General features: G+C 35.6%; 1 protein-coding gene across 3 annotated transcripts in view; it reads left to right on the top strand.

The window, feature by feature from the left end:
* The window catches only part of LOC128252924 (protein doublesex), a 71,558-nt gene that overhangs the window by 10,860 nt on the left and 33,691 nt on the right, over window positions 1–27,007 (top strand). For 2 of the 3 annotated variants that reach the window (XM_052981146.1, XM_052981149.1), the window contains exon 2: window positions 7,041–8,412. In XM_052981146.1, the coding sequence (XP_052837106.1) occupies window positions 7,353–8,412 (1,060 nt within the window). In that variant the 5' untranslated portion in view covers window positions 7,041–7,352. Of the gene's footprint in view, window positions 1–4,155; window positions 4,749–7,040; window positions 8,413–27,007 lie in introns of those variants that run through there. The other variant, XM_052981147.1, reaches the window with a different exon arrangement.

Raw genomic sequence — 27,007 nt, 5'->3', positions numbered from 1 at the left:
AAGGCAAGGGGGCCTTAGACAGGAATGGTTTAAAAATTTTAGACATTTGCGAATGCCAAAACCTCAAAATTCTAAACGGAAAATCAATCAATTGCTTAGGGGGGATGCGGCATCAACCATTGTTAAATTTTTGAAAAAGGGACACTGGCATGAAATCGTACAAGACTTGGAGGTAGAATTCTAAGAGTTCTCTGATCGCTTGCCTCTTGTGATAAGATGCAACATATACGCGACACTCCCCCACACCAGCGCACTCATTACTCTAATTAAAATGGAAATCTTGCCAAAGGAGAAAATGTAACCAACTAAAATCCGAGGGAAATAAATAAATAAAGGAGATGAAACAAGTCTAGGTGGGACCAATGGATATGGCAGCCAACTTCGAAAGACTGCTATTTATCATTTGCTCTACCACGGTGTACTAAAAACGAAATGGACTCAAAAATAACAGAGATTAAGTTTTTAAAGCCATTGATAAAAAAACGATAAAAACGCGCCTGGTTTCGATCGTATACCAGGGGAATGAATAGAACATGCAACTCCTAAATTAGTGGAACTGCTTTTAAAATCGCAAAGGAATAGTCCGGTCTCAATAAATATACAATAGATATTAAAAGGTATCGCTTTTATATGTGTTGTACATGCTAAGAGTTTTAGAAAGACATATTGAAAACAAATATTCAATAAACAACATTTTTACAGCATTTTTGCAATGAAAACGTGTTTTAGGGTCCTGAAACCACTTTTACTGTATTAGCAGCTCAATCTGAAAAACTTTTGTTCTACCAATTTTTGGAAAACTGCTAAAAATTTTACACGTCCACAGCTTCCAAACAAAATATTTTTAAGGGCTATTTACATTGCCTTGACATAATTTCTTAAATGTTCACATTTTAGCAAATTTTTGAAAACGCCAGTATAGATTTCGAGTCTTTATAGCTTTTAAAATTACGCAATTTTTGATATACAATACATTTTTTTCTGAAAGTTCACTTTTGTAAATTTTTCGGCGTTTAAGAAATCAACTCATTTAAACACTTCATAATTAGCATTTTATTCAAAAACAAGAAAGGAAGCAAACTTCGGCAAGCCGAAGTTCATATACCCTTGCAGCTATTGCAAAAATTAAATATTCTTGAAAACATGAAAATTATGATTGACTTGCGTGTATGTTTACATTGAAGCTATGATGATTTGCAGCTCAATTAAACGGACGGACAGAGGGTATTATAATTTCAGTCAGAAGTTTGCAAGGCAGTGAAGGAGACATTTCCGAGTATATATATTCTTGATCAGCATCACCAGGCGAGTCGATCTAGCCATGTGCGTCTGTCCGTCCGTCTGTCCGTCCGTTTCTACGCAAACTGGTCTCTCAGTTTTAAAGATATCTGCATGAAACTTTCCCAAAAGTTGTCTCTCTATTGCAGATAGTATATAAGTCGGAACGAGCCGTATCGGACGACTATAGCATATAGCTCCCATAGGAACAATCGAAAAAAAAATATAAAAAAATATAATTTTCTAAATTTTTTTTTAGTTCTTCGAGATATAGTAATGGTTAAATATTTCAGAATTACGGTTTAAATTTCATCAAAATCGGACGACTATATCATACAGCTCCCATAGGAACAATCGGAAAAAAAATACAAAAAAAAGTATAACTTTGCTGTTTTTTATTTTTTTTTAGTTCTTCGACATATAGTAATGGATAAATATTTTAGAACTACGGTTTAAATTTCATCAAAATCGGGCGACTATATCATATAGCTCCCATAGAAATAATTAAAATATATAAAATAACTATCTAATAATTGAGCTGCAAATCATCATGGCTTCAATGTTTTTAAACATATACGCAAGTAAATCATAATTTTAATGTTTTCAAAAGTATTTAATTCTTGCAATAGCTGCAAGGATATATAAACTTCGGCTTGCCGAAGTTTGCTTTCTTTCATGTTTAAAAAGGTAACAACAAATATCGTTCCTTCAAACGTACCGCCAGCTATACTAGTTAAAAGAATGTTAATTTACATTTAAAAATTTAAAATATTATATTAAAAACATTTTTCAAATTTTATTAATTTTAGCTATTATGTGATATATATTTAAAATTTTGTTCCTTAACTACACAATTTTTATTAATCTTTACTTTTACTTTTAAAGTAATAACTTTTAGTTCTGAACAACACCTCTTGACAGGGTACAATTATCGTGACGATCGCACCATTAATTTCAAAAACTTCGGACATCAGATGTTGGGAACAATTATTATTTATTTATTTATTACCCTTGTCCGTCTATCCGTCCGTTTCTAAGCAAACTAGTCTCTCAGTTTTAATGCTATCTGCATGGATCTCTTCCAAAAGTTGTCTTTTTATTGCAGGTTGTACATAAGTCGGAACGAGCCGGATCGGACGATTATAGCATATAGCTCCCATAGGAACAATCGGAATAATAACTGAAACAAAATATATGTTTGCTGTTTCTTAATTCTATTTTGAATTTTAATTTAACTTTCTTTTTGACTTATGAATAATTTTACAGTTGAGAATTACGCTTTCTATTTAAAAATCAAATCATAGCTTCAATGTTTTTAAAAATATACGCAAGTAAATCATAATTTTCATTTTTGCAATAGCTGCAAGGGTATATGAACTTCGGCTTGCCGAAGCTTGCTTTCTTTCTTGTTATTCAAATAGTTTCGTAGTCGGCACAAAGCTCCACAATAAAGCCTTGTTACTTTACATTTTTAAAAACAAACGAATTTTTTTGGTAATATAAATAGTATTCGTCACAAAATCTGATATTAGAAGTTTTTAGAGTTGAAGGTGCGATCGTCACGTTAATTTTACCTCGTTAAGAGCTGTTATTGTTTGGTAAATATATATCTTCAATGATAACTGTTTTTTAATTGTTTTAATACAATTCAGAATTTAAAGTTTTATTTTATTTTTAGAATTACTGTGGCTCGATTTACATATTATTAACTATTAGCGTACACCTCGAATAAAAAATTAATAATTAACATTGATTGTACACGTTGCACAAGTCACTGAAAGACCCAGTCAGCCCAGTGCTATCTACGAAAGTGCACATCACTCATACGCCCTTTAGAACGAAGAAATAACCAAAACAAATGCAATAAAACTCGGAGCACAAGGCGGACGAGCGAAATGCAAAAAGCAATTAAACAAGGCGGAAGCGAGGCGCACTGCAACTCGGTCGAACTGCAACTCGAACAAGTTGCAAGGCGACTGCAACTGGCAACACAACTACACTCAAGTGCAGCGAAAGCGGCTACACCAGCGAAAGGGGGAAACAACGCCGCCGAGCCAGCCAATGTGTGTGGACTGCCTATGTACAAGTCCGTCCGTATGTCTGCCAGTGAGTGTTGCTGCTTGTTTGTGTGTGTTGGTGTGCAGCCCCCACATTTCTCCAAATGCACGCAGCGCCGACTGTGCACAGTGGTTCGAAACACAGTGGTTTTTTGTTTTAATGTTTTGAAATCGGGTGGTTTGATGGTCCTGGCGAAATAAGAAAGGTTTCTAAATTTTGTTTAGATAATTAACATTCTAATTACCGAAATAAGGAACGAAAATGAGAAAAGCCATTTAATTTTTGGTTGAAAACTTGAAGTCTTTTGAGTTAACTAGGCTTTGAGTTCTTTTATTAAAACTAGATTAAAAGTTTTAACAAAGAACAACTGAGGACATTTGAGATACATACTTGCCTATTATAATAATTTTTTTTTGCGTTTTAGCTTTACTAGAACGGTGAACCCAATTTTTTGGCCAATATTATACTATTCATATCAGGCAACATTTAAGAGACAAGGTCGAAACCGATGTAAAAAGTACTTAAATGTACGTCAGAACATTTAAAATGTTATTTTAAATACTGACTTAAAAGCAACCGCGCATCGGAGGATTTTCAAGGACTTCTGAGGCAGTGTGTCACAGTTTGCGTGCTGCTCTTGCTCTCTCGATGCGACTTTCGGTTCCGTTTCGTTGGCGGTGCCCGCTTCCACGCGCACACAGGCAAACATCGCACACATTCGCATATTCACATCCACATCCACATCCGCGGCCGGGCACCAATACTGGCGCACTGCCGACCGCTGTGCTCGGCGCTTTTTAGTTCTTTGCATCCGCGTCTTGCGGCCCAATGTGAGTTGCCTTGTGCATGCCAAAGATTTCAGATCGGTCAGCAGCAGCAGAAGCAAAAGCTCGGCTCGCGACTTGCGGAACGTTTTTGAGAAGTTAGTTGTACGGATAAAAACCAGGTCTAAGCGGCCCTATAAATATTGATTTTTCACGTTACTACTATCGTTGCTGACTTAATCATCCAACCGGACTGCAGTTGGTTTATCAGTGGCACGTTTTACCGGCGGCTTTTTGCAAGGCGATCGCAATCTTGCAAGTTTTAAGCGTGATTTTTTGTTTGTTGTGTGACGATTATGAATTGAAATTTAAATAGATACAGCTTAAAGCAACTGTATAATCAAATTTGTGTAATCCAAGTGTTGTCTGTGAAATTCTTCAAAGCAAAGCCTGTCGCTTAATCCACTTTGCCATCAAAAGCAAACCGGCCAACAACACATTTTTAACCAAACTAATAAACCCTTTAAAGAATATAACGTTTTCTTAAAATCTAAATTTATTGAAAATATAAATAACTTATTTCGAATGCTAATTAAGCATTATTTAAATAAAATATAACGTTTTTCAACATATTTATATTCTAAACAGGTAATTTGCAAATTTGTTATTAAATAATTTCTTAAAGTTATTGGAAAAATTTAAAATCATTAACTTTAAAATTTTGTTAACATACAAATTATGTATTTGTTTTTATGTTTTGCGTAACCTTTTAAGAATAAGCATTAACATATTTTAAAAGTGTATCATATATTTTTTTTATTTAATACGTTTTTTAACCAATAACAAAGATGTTTGAAAACAAATCAAACGTTTTTGTTTCTTGTGACATGATAGGTCAACGGACGACCTCGAGGTTTTTTAGGCTTGAGCTTATTTAGACATAAAATTTTATTTACGATAACAATATTATGTACAGATAGTTTTAAAAAATAGTCTAAAACTAAATAGTTTAAATAACAACCTTTTTCCTTAAAAGTTTTAAGAGTTTTTTGTTGTAATACCCTTGACGTCATACCGAGTTTTCATGAATCACTCCCGATCGGCAAGAGCAGCATTCACGGTTCAAATATAAAGTGCATATAGCCTTACGGGAAATATTTCGACAATGTATGAGAAACTCAACGGGTCTGAAGCTAATAGTATAAAGAAAAAACAACGAATGTAATGTAATTAATGTAATTATTTTTACCAGATCGTTTTAAAACAGTTTCAAAATATTTTCAAATATTGGCGAGATTTTTCAGTATGAACAATACACATAAAACAAGAAAAGAAGCAATCTTCGGCAATCCTAAGTTTATATACCCTCGCAGTTATTGCAAAAAATTTAACATGTTTAAAACATTTAATTTTCGAATTATATGCGTTTATGTTCAAAATCTTTAAAGCTATGATAGCTTTCAGCTCATTTATCTGGTCGTTTATATGACAGCTTTATGAAATAGTTTTCGATTTTAACAAAATGAAAAGCGTTATTCTGAGTTATTAAACTATTACCATGTCCAAAAGATTTTGAAAAAGTTTGAAAAATAAAGATGTTAACATTTGTTTTTAATTCTTATTTTTTTAATGTTCCGAAAAAACAGCAAAGTTATCAGTTTCTTTTTAGTTATTTATATAGTCATCCGATGCGGCTTGATCCCATTCTCTATAGAAAGACAACTTTTGGGAATGTTTTATGCAGATAGCTTTAAAACTGAGTGATAAGTTTGCGTAGAAACGGGCAGACGGATAGACGAACAGGACAAGATCGACTCTCCTAGTGATGCTGATCAAGAATATATAAAATTGGTTTGGGTAGTTTTATGACAATTGTTTTTACAATCAACTGCAGATATATAACAGCCATAGGTTAAAGTTTATATGTTTATAAAACTACAAAAATAAAAAAATGTATTAAAAGAAAATGTATCAATTTTATTTGAAACCAACGATACCAAACCAAAATTTCAAACTTTATCTTTCAAAATATACTTTCAAACGCTAGTAACAGGCAGACCGACGGACAGGAAGTTGTGGCTAGTAATGATGATCAAGAATACATAAACTCTCGGGTGGAAATGGTCTCCTCAACAACGTTACGCCTAGGAACTAGAACCATATATACCAAAATGGCTAACATTCCACCATTGTTAACTTCCAGAAAAAAATTCGTTTTTAAATAAATAAATAAATATTTTGTACGACCCCAAATTACGTAAATGTATTTTCTGTATATTTATTATTACTTTTTAGCTTTAAAGCCTTTGGAAATTTATGTCTATCCAGTTCAAAGAGCCAAAAGTCAACCAATTTTTCACACACTCTCTTGTCAACTATTAGACAATGACATTTGATGCCGTGACAAATTCATTTCTTCTATCAATACAATGTATCTGCATATCCGACTCCGCCTTCGAGTTGTTACTAATATCCAAAATGAATCTATGTTTTGAGTTCTTATACAAATAGGGCGGGGCCGATCGAATCAAAATTATATATCTTATTTTATTACCTTTAAACACGCAATATCCCAGGCCAATCAAAGGGAATTTTTGCTGCCCAGAACTAATTAAACTTTTCATTCGGAGCGAGGTGTAAGCTGAAATATAGCAAACATAAAAAAAACAAAGTTTTTGTTACCGCTGGCCAAGCATGTACAAAAAAGAAAATATAATTTTCTCAACCGATAATAAATATTTGCGTCTGTTGCTTAACGCTTTGCGGCAGTTGGAAAGTAAATGCATGCATCGGAATTTTATTAGCTTAGCAAGAGAGTAGTTTTATACAAATAGGCTAATTAACTTATTACTTATTAACAAATATATGCATATTATTTAATTTTTGTCTGAAACCTATACAAGCCATTAAATAACAATTATGAACATTTTCTCTTTCCAGATGTTCTCAAATTAATACTAAAACAGCAAATAATGAATAAACAGCAAAGTGAAACATAAATTTCTCAATATTCTATAGACACACTTAAACAGTAATACTAAAATCTATCAATCTATCAACTTGGTATATAAAATTTCTAAATAACTAAATGTTTGTCAGAAAAAACGTCTATATGCTCAATAACTTAAAATCCCTGAGAATAAACTTTAAACTCTAGGTATTTGACCCCAGAAAATGCTTCAAAAATTAGCTTGAAGCGAACATTAAACATAGACTTTCGAACACTTATATAGGATACCAGAAACTGAAGACATGGTTTCGGAGGAGAACTGGAATAGCGACACTATGTCCGACTCGGACATGATCGACTCGAAGAATGACGTATGTGGCGGCGCCTCCAGCTCCAGTGGGAGCTCCATCTCGCCCAGGACGCCGCCGAACTGTGCCCGCTGCCGCAATCACGGCCTGAAGATCACCCTGAAGGGACACAAGCGGTACTGCAAGTTCCGCTACTGCACTTGCGAGAAGTGCCGACTGACGGCGGACCGCCAGAGGGTGATGGCCTTGCAAACGGCCTTGAGACGGGCCCAGGCGCAGGACGAGCAGCGGGCACTGCATATGCACGAGGTGCCGCCCTCCGGCACGGCCCCCACCACATTGTTGGGTCACCACCACCATGGCGCTGCCCCTGCCCACGTCCACGCCCACCACGTGCACGCCCATCACGCCCACGGACACCACTCGCATCACGGTCATGTCCTGCACCACCAGCAGGCAGCAGCGGCTGCAGCCGCCGCCGCAGCAGCCCCGACGGCCCCGGCCTCCCATCTGGGTGGCTCTGCCACGGCGGCCTCCAGCCTCCATGGCCACGCCCATGCCCACCACGTCCACATGGCCGCGGCCGCAGCCGCCTCAGCGGCCCAGCACCAGCACCAGAGCCACCCACACGCGCACCACCACCACCAGCACCACCTCCAGCACCCGCAGCAGCAGCCGCCCCCGCAGCAGACGGCTCTGCGGTCTCCGCCGCACAGCGAGCACGGCGGCAGTGTGGGTCCGGCCAGCAGCAGCTCGGGCGGTGCGGCGGCCAGCTCGAGCAACGCCGCAGCGGCCACCTCGAGCAGCGGACCCAGCAACGGCGCAGGACCTAGCAACGGCGGCACCAGCTCCGGAAGCGGAGCAGCGGGAGGAAGGTCCTCGGGCACATCGGTGATCACCAGCGCCGACCACATGACTACTGTGCCAACGCCCGCACAGTCGCTGGAGGGCTCCTGCGACTCGTCCTCGCCCTCGCCATCGTCCACTTCCGGCGCCGCCATTTTGCCGATCTCAGTTTCCGTCAACCGCAAGAACGGCGCCAACGTGCCCTTGGGTGAGTGAATAAACACATCAATGTGTAACAAATTTCCCATGTGCTGAGCGCAGAAACATCGATTTTTGCCAACATGTTCGTTTCTTACCATAGAAACGCATTTCACCCACCGCTGACACCGGTTGGAAATTATACCGTTGCGAGCGCGGCTTACAAAGTAAGCGATGGCCCAACTGCTTTTGTATGTTTTAGTCCAACACTTGATCTCATGTTGGCTTATCTTCCCACTACCGCAAAAACAATACCAATATTAGATTAACAAAAAAGGAAGCAATCTTCGGCTTGCAACTACAATTTAAAAAATTTAAAAAAAACGACTAAATTTCAATTCTAATGCATAATTAAAAAGCAATTTAAACTTTGTGCCACTATAGTTTTGATTGAGTTGGACAAATGCTTCTGCTCCTTCCGAAGGATGTTCCATTCCCATGTGCAAAAGAATTACAAAAAAAAAAATTGAAAATTTGAGAAGCCAAAATTCTGTATTTGTTTTTTTTTTTTATATTCCGACTGTTTCCATAAGCTATATAAAATAGTCGTCTGATTTTCATACAATTTAAACCGTAATTCTAATTATATATAATTATAATTATATCTATTACAAATTATACCTTTGCTGGTATTGTATTTAGTTCTTCAAAAATAGTAACATTTTAATATATCAGAATTACGGTTCATAACATACAGCTCACATAGAAACAATCAAAATTTTAAAAACAAATTCTATTTCATAATTTTTTCAAAAAAAATTTTTGTACAGTCTAATAGTTTAATTATTCAGAATTACGCTTTTAATTTTATTAAAATCAGAAAACGATATCATAATTGATCTAAAAATCATCTTAACTTCAATGTTTTTCAATACATACACTTATAAATCGATATTTAGATGTAAAGAATATTTAATTTTAGTAATAGCAGCAAAAGTTTATATATATACACCGTATAAAGGGAGTATAACTAAAATAAATTTGCTCTTAACAGGACATATATTTAAATCAATTTGAGCAAAATTATTGCTATTAGTGCGTCAGATCCCAGATCCCGACTGTCAGTGATGTTGCACTGTTCTATAACATTTAATTAGGGTCGTGTTCATTGGCCTAAAGATTGTGTAATGAATCGTGAAACTTGCTTAATCTGTGATCTGCGCAAGCATCTAGCCATATTTAAGGCTCATTTAGTAAAGTGCAGAGGGAAAATTGAAAATAAAACACACACAAAGAATTGCACAGAATTTTCATCCTGGGCCCGTCCCCACAGAGAGTCTGGCTAGGAGTGGCCGTGCAACTCGCGCCTCTAAATGATTGCCACCTAATTATAGGCCGCAAATGCCGCGCTGGGAGCAACGTGGACAGATCCATGAATCCACGCGGCGTCTCGGCACGTACCATAGGCATCTGGGGCACGGACTCCTTCGACAGAAGGCCTAATCAAGTTGTTGTTCTCGGGGGCCAGACTAGTAAACAAAAAAATAAGCCAGCTGGAAAGCGTTTGCGAACGGTTTCGACTTATACATACCATACATTCGCAAATATAACTAAGAGTAAAACTGACTCAGACTTTTACTAAGACTAAATTAATATACATTATCCCAACCACTTAACAAATTAGTTCTTCGTGAAAAGCGAAAAATTGAAAACATTTTTTAAAAAATACCCATTGAGTTGAGGACATATCCTCCAAATAGTATATTTTTAAAAATAATGAAAATCTTGTTTTTTCAAAGCGCGACTCTTAAATATATTCAATATGTATGTCGTTAAAATATATAATAATATAAATATATAAAATGAACTTAAATATTTTTTAAAACAATGGTAATCCTTAATGTTTGTTTCCGAAGATAATATAATTAACATAAATTGAAAAAATTGTAACTCTCTCTAACTCCAACTCAACAGTACACAAATACTGAATACTAAGTGAAAAACGGAAGGCATAGCCACGTTGGTGACGGCCCATGAAATATTAATTTACTTGGATACAACAAGCTGTCAACAGTTGACACCTGATGGCAGCATAGCCTCCTATTCTTTACTTATTGATATAATGGCTCGATCTTAAAGCAGTTAAGCTTAATTGATGTGTGGGAAAAATTCCTTTAGAATTTTAAATTCATTTTTCGAATGTTTCTGTGCCAGAACTCGTATACTTACCAAATTTAAAGTTCCATTAAGTTTTAATGTTATAACAACAGGCTTCCTAAAACAAAAAATACATTTCGGTGATATAAGACTAAAGATTATTCAAAGTGCAAGTAGACATACTTGCATAAATGAAGATAACTACTCTTTATGAATTATTCTCTTTATTAAGCAATCCATTACTTTATCCGTTGACTCCTCATAACCAGCACTAATGGTCGCTGTTCCCAAGAACATAGTATTGCCATATCATAGGGCCCCTGATATAAAAGATCATTAGGAGCTGAATTCAGTCTGGGGGTGTGGATTCCTTGAATCAGGTGCATTGAGGACCAACCAACGCTCCGATGACCACGTTCCTCTAATTGCACCTCGGCACACGAGGCAGCATACAAATGCAGCATAATCTTCGGACAATTACAAGCAGGCCTGTCAAGCCAATCCAACACGACCATTCATCACTGTGCTAAGCAGGCATGAAACTTTTTCACAGTTGCATTTTGCACTCGCCGATGACTTATTTATGCATATTATCAGCGTGTAATGGCAGCCAGACATGGATCGGACATCACAGCGATCGTTTAGCTTAAGAGCGGACAATAAGACAGATGTCTCTGCACTACAGGCAGTTCGTCAATCAATTGGACACCGCTCCAGCTCCCTCAGATCCGATCCCCGGCGGTCTCCAGTAGTAAGGTTGTGGCCCCGATGTCTACACGCGTGTAAACTCACTCGTAATCTCCATCGCCGGCACGGAGCTAACTAACCCGTCTTCAAACAGGAACCGAGATCGGGTTTTGCTCGCTAGCAACTTTGTTGCACAGTTTCCTAGTCCCCCAAAACGGGTCGTACGGCTCATTAGTTTAGCTTTAGCCTGCTGCCCACACTGGCGCTGCCCGACTCCGGGATTAGTCATGCCGACCGCGATTCACCTCCAGACGCGAGGTTACACACTTGGCACTTCTGCATGGGTCTGCTGCTGCTCCGGCACTGGCTCAGGCACCAGGGGTATCATTTTGTCATTAATTTTGATGAGTATCGTACCGATAGTGGTTGAGTGCCCATATTGTCGAACAGTATATCGCTCTGGTATCTGCGGTCCATTCTTTGTCCGAGTCTTTTCTGTATTGAAGATAACTTAAAAACCAACAGGCTAACTCGATTAGTGCACTTTAAACACCAGGTTGAAACAGTGTTTAGATGGGTAAGAACTTCTGATTCAAAATTCTATGAATTAACCTTAAAAAGGTTTTAAATTGTTGTACTTTTTTTAATTTCTTTAGGCAGTTTCAAGGGTCCGATTTTATGGAACTTTTTAGCTTTTTGTGTTTTAAAAATTTGAAGTTTTTCGGTTTAAAAATGAGTCGATTTTTGTTTTATTTTTATATATATGTATTATAAAAATATTTTATATACAAATTTAAAATTTAAAAACAAAATTTCCCACCAAAAAAATACATTTTTTTTATCTTCCTATATTGCAGTGCTTTTTAACGGCTACGCAGAAAATGTTGAGTTAAATGCTTTTTTTTGTCGATTTGCCATGTAAAAGTTATAATAATGCTATTTGTTCGTTATTGTACACCCAGAGAATACCCCATAGTAAAATAAAACATTCTAATATATGAGTCTAACATTGTTTTTCAAAATATAAACTTACTTAAATTAATCTAAAAACATGATAATGTAATAATTGACATAGTAAATATATTTATCCAATAATTAAATTGAAGATTAAAATTTTTTATACCCTTGCAGAGGGTGTTATAATTTCAGGCATAAGTTTGCAACACAGTTAAGGAGAAGTTTCCGACCCTATAAAGTATATATATTCTTGATTAACAACACTAGGAGAGTCGATCTAGCCATGTCCGTCTGTCCGTCCGTTTCTACGCAAACTAGTCTCTCAGTTTTTAAGTTGCTTGAAATTTTCTCAGAAGTTGGCTTTCTCTTGCAGGTAGTATATAAGTTGGAACGAGCCGGATCGGACGACTATAGCATATAGCTCCCATAGGAACAATCGGAAAAAAAATAAAAAAAAATATTGCTTTGACTTTTTGTAAATATTTTTTTTTAGTTATTCGACCATAGTATTCTTAAGTATTTTAGAATTACGGTTTGAATTTCATCAAAATCAGACGACTATATCAAATAGCTCTCATGAAAACAATGGAACTTTTCTATTTTGTAATTTTTTTAAAATTTCTTTGTGACTTATTAATTCGACAGTTCAGAACTACGCTTTAAAGTTTTATTGAATTCGGAAAACGATATTATATAGCTGCCATAGGAACTATCGATTAAGTAAATCATAATTTTAATGTTTTCAAGAATATTTAATTGTTACAATAGCTGCCAGGGTATATGAATTTCGGCTTGCCGCAGTTTGCTTCCTTTCTTGTTTTATTTTAAAACTAATGTTTTCCATACTTAAAAATAAAAATAAAAGTGTAACACGCTTTGATTTAAACACAACACTCCTCGGGGCTAAATCAAAGTGAAAATATTTGGTTTTACCACGATTTTTCTTTGGGTGTAATATTAACGCAATGGATCTTAAATTAAGACCGTATAAGGAGTATATTTTAATCAAGCACAAACAGGCGAGTCCTTATGCCAGTTAGCCCATTTCTGCGCAAAAAATTCTCTACCGAGTCTAGTTTTAAAGCTAGCTGAATAAAACTTTCCCAATAACCCTTTATTTTCATAAAGCATTATATGACTCAGAACGGGTCGAACGAATATATGTTTATATAGAGGTCATTGGTCAATATGTTTTACAATCTGGAAAAACGGCTAACCCTTAATAGTTTTTGTCTAAATGCATGCTACTGTCTAAATCATACATCGAAAAAATATTATTTGACAAAATTATTTAAATTACAGAACAAACAATATATATATACATACAAAACGCAATAGTATTTATACAATATCTGCAAATGCACTTCATTTCGACATCAAAGAAACAAAATGTTAAGCTAAATAAGAAAATAACACAAAAAATGTATGTCATTAAATATAAAAAAAAACGTTGTAAACTTTTAATAAACATATAAAAGGGAAGGAACACAACTTGAATTTCTTCAAACTCGATACGAATCAGGTAGCGTGCTTACAAAGTCCAGGTAACCATGACCGGCAATCGATAAACTTCGACTTCAGTTAATTAATTTAATGGGCTGTGCTAATTTTGATCTCCTAAGACAGGCAGCGCTCTTGGCCAGGCCCAAAGTCCCGCTGCCAGACCATCTCTCAGTTGTCTGTCTAGAACATTTAGTGCCGCCGATTCGGCTGAAAAACCTCTGGCAAAAAACAAAAACTTAGCTGCGCTCGTAAAATAAAGTTGTAAAATGTATTTTTGGTATATTTGCGGGCTCATACATTCCGCTCGATTTTGTTTTCGATTTCGTTTCAAATAGCTTGCACACTCCTATCTGGCGTCTTTCAGCTGGAGAGCGTAGTTTGCATTTTTATTATTTCTCATATTTGAGAAATGTGCTCGGGAGCAGTGCTTCGCAGCTTTGACAGGTCATTTGGCTGGATAATTTATGAGATTTCCAGTTAATATGTTTAATACCCTTTGCCGGACTTTGTTCGCGATGCGCTGCGAACTACGCCAAGTCGGGATTATATTCGCACGGAATGGAGCTTAATTATATGGCCAGAATCTATCCAGAAACAGACCACAAAATAATTTTTTTCAGCACGAACAATAAAAATATGTTTTTCTTTTTTCGTAATTAAAGTTTTTTTTACGAGCAGAAAATTAGTGTAGTCGAAGTTCGCGGGCTGGCCTCTGGACCTTCTAGAATGGCTGTAAACACGCGGCAGCTGCAGCTGATTAAGGTATAGGGCTAATAAGCTCAAGCATCCCTTGTTGGCAATGTTTACAACCTGCTAAAGTCATTTGCATCAGAATACAGGCACAATCAGCTCTCATCCAGAAGGCAACAATTAGAGGGCTATCAACCAAGCACAGCCCCTTTTTAGCCCAATTTCTAAGCCTCGCTTTAATCAATTGATGAGCCCTTCTGAAATGCGGGCCATTAAATTTCGCACTTGCTTATTACACAAGTATGGTCATTTTGCAGCCTTCACGGCGGACACCAAAAAAATTAAATTAGCATGTGTGAAATTTCAACGACTTTTTAAACGAGTCAAATTGTAGGCCATAAGAGTGTAACAAAAAATATCCAAGCAAGCTTATACAAGCAAAAAAAGATACTTGTCCATATCATACTCTGATGAAAATACTTGCTCAGAGATAATTAATCAAGCCACTGCAGTTTTGTACTCAAAAAAATGAAAGACCGACAATTAAGTCACGTTGAGTTCAATTTACTGAGTTTGAGTATAAATTTTCATTTAAGCTAACAAATTTATTATTATTAAAGAAAATTTAAATTGAAAACAAACCGCTACCACTCACCTCATTTCGGTCTTTTATGTTAACTTGTGTAGTGCTAGCTATTTTCCATTTCTAGAAATTAACGAAAATATTTTGGTTAAACTCAAACTAGCCTTTTCAAAGAAAATTGTTGTGTCTGTTTTGGTGGAGTGGACATCTAGACTTACATCTAGAGTGCGTAAGGTCCCAGGTTCAAATTCAAATATCAGCCGACACATTTGCTTTTCATCAAAGCATATTTTTTCTTTGTGTAGCTTTCAGTTTTTTCAGGGGCATGACCAAACGTGAGAAGAAAAGCATTAAATGCAAAGAAGATATTATCGATACCATTAAATGTAAATACGTGTATCGTGTTGACATGATCAAGAACTCCGCATGTGGAAGGTTCATCCCGCTCGCTGATTTTATTCTTATTATTAAAATAGGCAGGTACTTACAATAATTGTTCCTCCAGGCTGAATTCTTTGCCACTCCATTTATTAAATTTATAAAATATTTATGAAGACTGCTAAGTACGTTTGCTTATAAAAACTTGTTGCTGCAAATGGTGTAATTGCATGCGAGCCACTGCTTAAAACAACAATGTTGGACCTCCCGAAAGATTGTGCACTTCGTTTTTCTGTTGCCACTTAGTTATCAGAGGCCGTCTTGGGTTGCCTTCCACTCCGGCTCTGTTTACATTTGCACAGACACGCAATTTATGATTCGGCTTGGGGCAGGCATTGTTCACTGCATCGCTATTTGCAGCCTGCAACTTCCCTGAGGCAGATTTATTCGAGTACGAGTACTTTCGAACCGAACTGGAATTTCGGAACGGGCAGCGCAAAGCACTCGCAGATTTATGGCAGACATCTGCCCATAGGTGCTAAGATTTTACAAACTGAGTGTGTGATTGGTCTTGCCGCGGGCGAAAATGATTTATGGGCCTTGGCGGATAAGTGCTAGCAGTTATCAACTGCTAAATCAAGAAAGGCTTGTGCCTTTGATTGCCGTAACTGCTAGATTTAAAAAATCTACCGAGGGTTTGTTCAATTAAAACAATAAATAACAAGTCTCTGCACCACAAAAAAACACATGTTATATTACCTTAATTTTTGATGGACAAACTTTTTTAACACTTCTACCCGGCTGATGGTTTGAACACCTAAATCGCATATAACAACGCTTCGAGGACTCAAAAGTAACAAGAACGGTGTTCACAAGAGAAAACAAACTTTTGTTTCTATGGAAGCTATTTGATATCGTTAAAACCGTAATTCTGAAACAACAAACCATTACTATATATTTAAGTAGCTTTAAAACTGAAAAACTAGTTTGCGTACAAGCGGACGGATGGTCGGACAGACGGGCATGGCTAAATAGAATCGTCGGGTGATGCTGATCCAGAATATATATATGACGAAATTACCATAGAAAGCAAGTTCAACGCTCTACCTTTTTCTCTGCATACCTTCCATTTTCCGCCATCCTTTTGCACACTTTTCCTTTGCTTTCGGTTTATGTCCCAACAATCAAACTAACAGCGACAACACTGTCAGCCATAATATCCAGAGCTTATGAGCCATCCGCCCAGTCTGTCCTAGCCAGTTCTTCTTGCCCAGTTGGCTATCTTAACTTCGGAGCAAACAGTTAGGTACATTAATAGTTACATTGATCAGCTGATATAGGCCGCATGCGAAACAGGTCTGGAGGTGATCAAATTCCAAGTCACTGTTCACAAGGTAGAACTCTAATTAAATGCGAAATGTCAAGAGCAACAAAATCCAATCGAGATGAATGAGGGTCCAAACCTTCTGCACAGGGAAAAATATATGCGTAATAAATGAAATACAACCAATTAATTTATTATTGTTACTTTATAAGGATCAAGTAGCTGATAAAAAATAAACTATACTTTTAATATAAACATAACCATTTCTCACTGAGATTCGCTCAACATATTTGCACATTGGCAATTGCCTGTAAAGAGCAGGAAATATCATCAAAATATGCAAATTACTAAATCAGATTTTCTATTTATATATGCATTTTGTTTGCTGGATTTGTAAAATATTTTGAAATTCCGCCACGAGCAACTTCTTTTTGCCGACTGATATTAATTCATTTCCCCCCAATAAGAGTAAAATGAACTAGCTTAAAGCGTATAATCAAGTTATTGCGGCCCAGCCCCTACTCATTGATATGCATTGTTCTCAGCCACTTCGCACATAAGGGAAAGAGTTTGGCATGCCACTTAGCCACTTCTGGTGAGCCACCTCCTCTGTTTACGCCGATGCACTTCCTCTGCCGGCTAATTGTGCCAAATGACGGTCGGCATGAGAACCCCGAATTCATAAATCACCAAATCAAACCAATAGTCGGGGCGGTTGCAAAATGATTTAATCATAGCAGGCGCACACCTTTGTTTGGACATGTTCGTTTTTATCTTGAACTTCTTGAAATGCATCTGCATCTGCAGCGCCGCTCAAGGCTGGTCTAACCGGATTCGCTGCCAACATAGAGGCTGATTGATGCACGGCTCGGATCTTGACCTGGCTGAAGGCGTCCGGCTAAACGACTTTATTTCGTCTTGAATATGGTCTTTAATGTCCAGAAATCAATGATTGATAGGCCATGGCCGGGAACTCCGACAACTCAGGGCACGTCGGTGGCCATTAAACATAAATGTGAATTTGAATTTGCATATTTGGCCACAGCCCACCTACGCTTTTGCTCTCGTTCGACAGTCGACAGTCGACAGCCGACCAACGCCCTCAACACGCGACCCGTCTGTCATTTGCAGACCTTCACCGCTTTCGTCTTGCCTATCAACAGTTTAACAAATTGTGTTGCGGAGCACCCCGTTCACTTCATTAAAAACTTGTTGCCATTTCAATTTTAAACTGAAACACCGGCTAGGCGAAAAACGAACTCCCCGCTGCCGGCTGCCACAAATTGTTGCATTGAAAATGAAATTGCACACGTTGATTTATATTAATGGATACTGACCACACGGGGACGGGGACCTGCTCTTCTGGCCGGATTAGTTGTGCGTATCGCGGCCTCCAAGTTAATCAAGGCGGGTCCAAGTGTGAATGCTTGGCTGAGTCGTCGTAAATTGCTGCTAAATTGCAGCGCGCAAACTCGAGCATTAGAGCAAACACGAGTTCCAGTCACATTGTAGGATGATTAAGATAGGATATGATGACTGACTTAAGTCATAGCATACTAAGATCATAAACTACTATTACTAATCAGGCATTCGGCGGTTATTGGATCTTCTGATCGCCTCCGCATGCTCTAATTTATGTTTGAAACTCTTATAATGTCAAGTCAAAGTTAATCAAATAAGCGAAACAAAAATTTGAATATTGGCAAATTTAAAAATATAAGAGTTGTAAATTAAATATATTTTAATATGAGTCATGTGAATTTATCCACCAGATAAGATCGATAATCTCGCGAGGCGTCTTTCCTGAAGGGTGAATTCCTATTCAGAACTTTCAATTTAAGTAATTTGTTTTTTTTTTTTTTATTAATACACAATTTAAATAATTTTTAGGTGCCATTTATGGTGGTCATACATCAATTTGACTTACTATATCTAACTTGGTGGGGCTCCAGCATCTATATTAATGTGTATAAAAGACTTAAGAAACGTTCATTAAGTAGTAGAGTGAGTCGTTTTGTTGTTAATGGTCGAAATCTTAAGATAACAAGAAAGGAAGCAAACTTCGGCAAGCCGAAGTTCATAAACCCTTGCAGCTATTGCAAAAATTAAATATTCTTGAAAACATTAAAATTATGACTGCCTTGTGTATATGTTCAAAAACATTGAAGCTATGATGATTGAAGCTTAATTATTTCATAGTTCCTTTGGCAGCTATATGATATCGTTTTCCTATTTTAATAAAATTAAAAGCCTAATTCTGAACTGTCAAATTATTAATTAGTCAACGAAAATTTCAAAAAAATTACAAAATAAAAAAGTTAAATTAAAAAAAAAATTTTTTTTTTAATATTTTTATTGTTTTCATGGGATCTTTATGTTATAGTCGTCCGATTTTAATAAAATTTAACCCGTAATTCTTAAACATTTAACCATTACTATATGTCGAAGAACTAAAAAAAAATTCAGAAACAGCTAAGTTATAATTTTTTTTTTCATTTATTTTTCCGATTGTTCTTATAGGAGCTATATGATATAGCAGTCCGATCCGGCTCGTTCCGACTTATATACTACCTGCAATAGAAAGACAACTTTTGGGAAAGTTTCATGCAGATAGCTTTAAAACTGAGAGACTAGTTTGCGTAGAAACGGACGGACGGACGGACAGACGGACGGACAGACGAACATGGCTAGATCGACTCTCCTAGTGATTCTGATCAAGAATACATATACTTTACAGGGTCGGAAACGTCTCCTTCACTGCGTTGCAAACTTCTGAATGAAATTAAAATACCCTGTGCAAGGGTATAAAAAGAGAAGAAACGCTATAGTCAAGTTTTTTGACTATTAGATTTAAAGAGATAACCAAACTAAAAATAAGAATGTCTGCAGAAAACAATCGGATCTTAGGTGGCGTCGTCTGACGAACTGCAGTTTCAATTCTACAACTAAAGATCGCGCTGCGCCTCAGCTCGAATCTTTCGCTCTCTTAAATATATGAATTTCATTTTTTTAAATTGCTAATATTTAAAATTCTTAAAATCTTCTAAAATAATGGTTCGATTTGAAAAACATTTGGTGTGACAGTGGATATTGAGCTACCGAATACCTTATCTCAGACGTCGTCCGGATTTGATCATATTTGAAACGTAATTCCAAATTAATAGGCCATCACTAAATATCGAAGAACTATAAAAAAATTAAAAACAGCAAAGGTGTAAATTGTTTTATTTTTTCCCGTTCTTTCTTGCAACAGGAAGACAACTTTTGGCAAAGTTTCATGCAGATAGCTTTAAAACTCAGAGACTAGATTAAGTAGAAACGGACGGACAGACTCGGCTCGCCTAGTCGTGCTGATCCAGAATATATATAATTTATACAATCGGAAATGTCTCCCTCACTGCGTTGCAAACTTCTGACTGAAATTATAATATCCTCTGCAAGGGTATACAAATATTACAGTGCTTAAAAATTTATCATTTAACTTTTATATTTGACTTCAATTAATTGAATTTAAGTCAAATAGGTACTATTTTAAATTTAATATTTTCAAATTAACTCGCATATTTTATTATTTTTTATTTATTTAAGACTGTTATTAAATATTTGTTTTAAATATTGAATATAAAATTTTGAATTTAATAGTAAGATATTAATTTTTATTTTTTCAGTGTGAACATGTTTTAAGGATAGGTTCCTTAATAAATATGCTAGAGCTTGAGAAAGTTGGATAAATTGCTAAAACTAAAGATCCGACACCATAAATTAATACTTATCAAGAAGGAAAGCAAACTTCGGCAAGCCGAAAAAGAAAAATATCAGTTAGGCAATAGTGATTTTCCGATGTATTATTTGATTATTCCTATGGCAGCTATATGATATCGTTAATGAATTGAAAACGTAATTCTGAAATAATAAGCAATTACCATAGATCGAAGTTTATTCAAATCACAAATCTGTATGTTATAGTTGTAAGATTTTAATAAAACTAAAACCGTAATTCTGAAATATTTATATGTTAATTTTTCTAAAAGAATATTAAAAAAAAAGAAAAACTGCGAAGTTAAAAATTGTTTGTTTCAATTATTTTTATACCCTTGCAGAGGGTATTATAATTTCAGTCAGAAGTTTGCAACGCAGTGAAGGAGACGTTTCCGACCCTATAAAGTATATATATTCTTGATCAGCATCACTAGTAGAGTCGATCTAGCCATGTCCGTCCGTCTGTCCGTCTGTCCGTCCGTTTATATGCAAACTAGTCTCTCAGTTTTAAAGCTATCTGCATGAAACTTTCCCAAAAGTTGTCTTTCTTTTGCAGGTAGTATATAAGTCGGAACGAGCCGGATCGGACGACTATAGCATATAGCTCCCATAGGAACAATCGGAAAAATAAATGAAAAAAAATTTTAACTTTGCTGTTTTTTAATTTTTTGTTTGGTTCTTCAACATATAGTAATGGTAAAATATTTCCGATTTACAGTTTAAATTTCATCAAAATCGGAGGACTATAGCATATAGCTCCCATAGGAACAATCGGAAAAATAAATGAAAAAAAATTATAACTTTTCTGTTTTTTAATTTTTTGTTTAGTTCTTCGACATATAGCAATGTTTAATTATTTCAGAATAATGGTATAAATTTTATCAAAATCGGACGTCTATAGCATATGGCTCCCATAGAAATAATAAAAATATATAAAATAACTATCTAATAATTGAGCTGCAAATCATCATAGTTTCAATGTTTTTTTTAGCAAATACTCAAGTAAATCATAATTTAAATGTTTTCAAAAGTATTTAATTAATGCAATAGCTGCAAGGGTATATGAACTTCGGCTTGCCGAAGTTTGCTTTCCTTCTTGTTTATTTTTATGATTGATCCAATGGGAGCTATACAATTTAACATAGCCGTCTGTCCGTCTGTCCGTCCGTTTATATGCAAACTAGTCTCTCAGTTTTAAAGCTATCTGCATGAAACTTTCCCAAAAGTTGTCTTTCTATTGCAGGTAGTATATAAGTCGGAACGAGCCGGATCGGACGACTATAGCATACAGCTCCCATAGGAACAATCGGAAAAATAAGTTTAAAAAAATTATAACTTTGCTGGTCCTTAATTTTTTTTTTAGTTCTTCGACATATAGTAGTGGTTTAATATTTCAGAGTTACGGTTTAAATTTCATCAAAATCGGACGACTATAGCATATAGCTCCCATAGGAACAATCGAAAAAAATAAATAAAAAAAATTATAACTTTGCTGTTTTTTAAGTTTTTTTTTTAGTTCTTCGACTTATAGTAATGGTTAAATATTTCAGACCTTTGGTTTAAATTTCATCAAAATCGGACGACTATATCATATAGCTCCCATAGAAATAATCAATAATATATAAAATAACTATCTAATAATTGAGCTGCAAATCATCATAGCTTGAATGTTTTTAAGCATGTACGCAAGTAAATCATAATTTTAATGTTTTCAAAAATATTTAGTTCTTGCAATAGCTGCAAGGGTATATCAACTTCGGCTTGCCGAAGTTTGCTTTCTTTCTTGTTTTTAACTTATACTTAATAAAAAATGCCTACTAAGAAGCCTAAACTGTAGCTAAAAAGTTCTTTAAACTTTTAACTAGAACACATGCATTCAGACTCATTTTAAATTCGTGTTTTGTTGCCTTCATTAAACTTAAAACGATGAAAGGGCTTCAGTTTCGCCCACACGCATTTATTCCCGCATATATATAAAATGCTTGCAAAGACGGCCATAAAAGTGGCCATGCCTGTTCCCACTTTTCCCCTCTTACGGACTGCTCGAGATTTTTAGCACATTTTTAATTTATTTTCAACATTTTTACAATTCTAAAACATTTTTTGCATCTCGTTCCTGGGCATCAAAGTTGTAAATGTCGCGCTGTGTCGTAAACGAGTAGGGTGAATGCCGATGTCTAACTGAGTCTTGGAAGTGTATGCATGGGGTGTACGATTGCGGGAATATGTTGGGGAAACTGCGCAGGAACTTAACGTTGGAAACGTGCGCGCCTCAAAGGCAAATTACGTTGCGCAGACGCATTTAATGAGCTGCGCGGCCGCTCAGCTGCAACGACCCGAGCTGCGTTTCTTTTATGATGGTTTGCTCAATTTTTACAATATTTTTGTTAGGTTCTTTACGACTTACGACTAAGCCATGCAGGGAAAAAGCCAAGGTTGGATAAATTTAAAGTCTGGATTCTCCAAAACACATCCTAAAAGCTCAAAAAAGTACCGGAACTTTATTAGCAAATACAAAGATTTTGTTTATAAAACTAATGAAAATTAACGAATGCTTTGCACTATTAAGTCGAATAAATAAACATAAAGGAGGTGCGAAAAATAGGTTGACAGCACCTAAAAAACCAAGCCAAACACCTGATTTAAAGGGCAAAAATGCTTTCAATAAGAAGCATACATAAGGGAGGGGAACATGGAGTTAGACATCAAGCTGACAACCAAAATTTAAACGAAAAACAAATACAAAACTATTTAAAAGGCATAAAAATTGGCCGAATCAAAGCCAACTCAAAATATATATGTCATTTAAATTGTATATAATAATGAGCTTATGTAACTTGTGTTATTACAATAGTTAGTTCCTTTTGCAATTTCGTATTTTATAGTCGTTGTTATTTCCTATGACCACGAGCTCAGAATAAGAAATTTAGCCAAATGTAAATAAATATTTGCTAATACTTCATAGGTTTTTGGATGAAGTATTTATATGATTTACTTTAGCGTAACTTTATTTTAATATATACATACGTCACAAATCCCGCAGCATCTCAGATCACTTCCCCTTTCGCAAACTCTTGCGGCTCCACATTATTGGTTTGAGATTTCAAACATAAAATTATAATTTACAACTTTGTTTTTGGTTGGCTGTAGAGAAAAAACATAAAACTACGTGGAGTCTTTTTAAGTTGATTTTAACAGCGCGTAATTTCATGAAATGCGCAGCAAACAGATGGGAATGGAGATGGAGATCCATGAAGATGAAGATGGAGATGGAAGCACAACATCTCCCTAAGCCGGTGGGTCCTCAACGGCCGGTTTCCAGTCGGGCTATCCCACTCCACTTCCCGAAGGTTCGCTATACATCTTGGAAAAATAATTTAATTAGCTCTGCTTGTGGCTTTTGTGATTCCCTGCGAAATGTTGTTGGAATTTAATTATAAAAGCGTTGCCATTTAGTTTTTATGTCATTTTTGAGCAATAATTCTATGTTCACCAGGTAGAGTTTAAGCGTCAGGACAACCAAAAACAAATCAGACAAATAAAAAAAAAGTGTCTTCAAGTATTGTTTAAGGTTACAAGTTAAATAAGTCTTTTTTTTAAATTTGGTATAGCGACACCGTAGGACCTACTTAAAAAAATTTACTTCAGCTTAAGCAATTTAGAGTTTTAATCAGAGCACTGTTAAAGGCAGTATCATGCATTTTGAACTTACTTATTTTATGTAATTAATTTTGAAATCCATCTATAGTTTGACAAAATGTAAAATTACAAATTCCCTAAAACTCGACAGAATTACTATTTTTGTTTAACTAAAATCGGACGAATATATCATATAGTTCCGATTGGAACGATTGCCATTGAAACGATCGAACAATTCACCGGCAAATCCTCATAGCTTCATTGCTTTAAAGTCCGAATATAGTTATCATAGAGATTATTTTTATTTTGCAACAGCTGCAAGTTTTCTTCCTTTCTTGTTTGGTTTTAAATTATGTTGTATAAAACAGTGTGACTCCTAGCATTCACTGGAATTTACAATTGTTAACTTTGCTGATCAATGACCGTAAAAGCTTAAATATAATGTCTCAGGTTGTAGCTCATTACTGCATATTGACAAGTCGATAAATTCGAGTTTGAGCTAACCCTACCATAAGTAATGGCTCATTTGACTTCTCAAGGTGATGTTTACACATATTGTCTAAGCACCTTCAAACGGCTATTGAACCCCGGGTATCTTGCTAGACAGTCGGCAAACAGGCATAATCTACGTATGTATGCATTTGCAGTCAATTACCGCGGGTGGAAAGTGAACACATATTGCATAATATGAATGGCGAGGCCAGCATTGACAGCTGCAGAAAGAACCGAATCATCACTTTCGTTATTATCATCATCGAAACCGCTCAGCGGCAAACATCGACAAAATTCACCTTGAACTTGAATTAGTTTTCACTGCATTGCTTATGCATATCGAAGTGTTTATATTCATATACGTATATAAAACAGTTCTGTGTTGGGTATTTGCACTTTTTTTAAACAAACACCGATAAAATGCACAAACACACATGACCAAGGGTGGGCACGTGGGGTGGTTCAGTCTCCAGTGGCAAAACCAAATATATACCAGCGGGGAAAAGTGAAAATGCTTCATGTTTAAAATTTAAATTTCTATTTCTTTTCGTACATTTTTGTAAAGCATGTACCTACACTTTTACAGTTGAAATTGATTAATCAACTTTGAATATAAGCAAATACACATGTGGATTTATTTATGTAGACTACATAAATATTTTTAAGACGCTTATTAATTAATTGCATTTATATTGGAAATTAAGGTACGAACAATATCTCACATGATGTAAATTACACTTTTACGACGGCCATTAACAACTACTCACCAGCTACGTATAATAAAAGTTATTTTTATAGCAATGTTCTTTTAATTTGAACAATTAAAAATATTGTTAATATTACTGGCTGCCATTCAAGGGAAATTAATTTGAACAATTAAAAATATTATAAATATTACTGGCTTACATCCAAAGGAATTTCATTATTTAAATACAATGTTTAAAAAAGATTGTTTATTTAACCTTTCTAAAATGTTTTTCAGTAATTCATAATTGTAGATGTATGTGACTTACATTTTGTATCAACATTTTTGACAGTCTGTCCCAAAGGCAATTAATTTAATTTTCCAACAAATTCCTAGGCATGGCACTAACAGACAACCATAAAGACGGTGCGATTTATTTTGTAATTTCAATTTCGTCGCCCCACAGAGTATTGCGCTCAAATTTACGATCGCGGTCATGGATTTTAATGAGCCCAGACCACAGACTCTCCATTAACATTTCAGCAATTTCTGCAGTTGTAACAACTTGTAGGTATAAAAATAAAATTTGTAAGACGAACGAATATTAGCCAATTGGTCATATGCACTAATTGTCTCTGCCGCTCAGCTATTTAAGTCGTCGACAACGGCAATCTAAAGTGCGCATTGCAAACTTGAAGGAAATTAGTAGAACTCAGTCCTAAGAACAAACGACCATTTTTATCAGCTTGTCAATTTATCATCCCAAACACACTCCATCGACTTGTTCAATACATCTAAAATAATAATGCAGTGAGGCACGTAGTTGACAGTCTACTGGTACGGGTTAAAAACTCTGTGTGAGCACTTTGAGGAATCTCTGACCCATTCCTATCAGGGGCAGTGCAGACACGTCTGAGCATTGGGAAATTTATTTACTCGCTGTCGACAGGCGCTAAAATTGACCGCAGACGTCGATGAGATTTACCCTGACCCCTTTTATACTGTAAGGCAGAAACAAAAAAAGGTCAGATATGTGAGGGCGCTTTTTTTTTTTTTTTTGCAGAGGGTATTATAACTTCAGTCACAAGTTTGCAACGCAAGAAGGAGATTTGTTCGACCCCATAAATTTTTGATTTGCTGAAATTTTTTTACAGATACTAGTGGCAATAAGTAAGATGTGTATCAGGGTCTTGTAAAATAAAAATTATTATTTTAGTATTAGTATTACAACATTTTTAAAAATATCACACATACCATAAAATTTCCTTTGAATGAAATTTAATATTTTCGGCTGTCGCGGTCCTATCGACTTAATTTCTTTTGCATTTATTTTTCCCTAACTTATTCCGCCACCACAAATTTGATTTAACTCAACAAGTTTTTGATTTCTTAAAAAAAAATAAATTTAGATTTAAAAAAATATTTTAAGGGGTGACCCCACAACAATTTTTCTTAGTATCGATTCATCTTATAGTTTATTACCTACAATCGGTTTTAAAATCTGTTAATAAAAAACTTATCCCATTTTTTTAATAAAAAAATAAAAAAAAATTTTCACGAAGTCATAGGAAATTTGTATAAACAGTCATGTGCACATTGCATTCATCACTCTGGCGAAATTTTTAAAGGAATTCATGACACAAATAGGTTAATAACTTTTTGTATTCGTGAATGTTCCATCTTTAGTATAAAGTGAAAAAATTATTTTCGGTTTTTAGGCTTGTATTTTTTAAGAAATAATTTATGTTGTCGGAACTTCAGTCTTAGCAATTTATTCAATCTTGGTCGAGCTCTAGCATCTATATTAAGAA

This window comes from Drosophila gunungcola, chromosome 3R (assembly GCF_025200985.1).
Source record: "Drosophila gunungcola strain Sukarami chromosome 3R, Dgunungcola_SK_2, whole genome shotgun sequence".
Lineage (NCBI taxonomy): Eukaryota > Metazoa > Arthropoda > Insecta > Diptera > Drosophilidae > Drosophila > Drosophila gunungcola.
The sequence above is the reverse complement of the archived record's forward strand: the minus strand, read 5'-3'. Positions and strand labels throughout refer to the sequence as shown.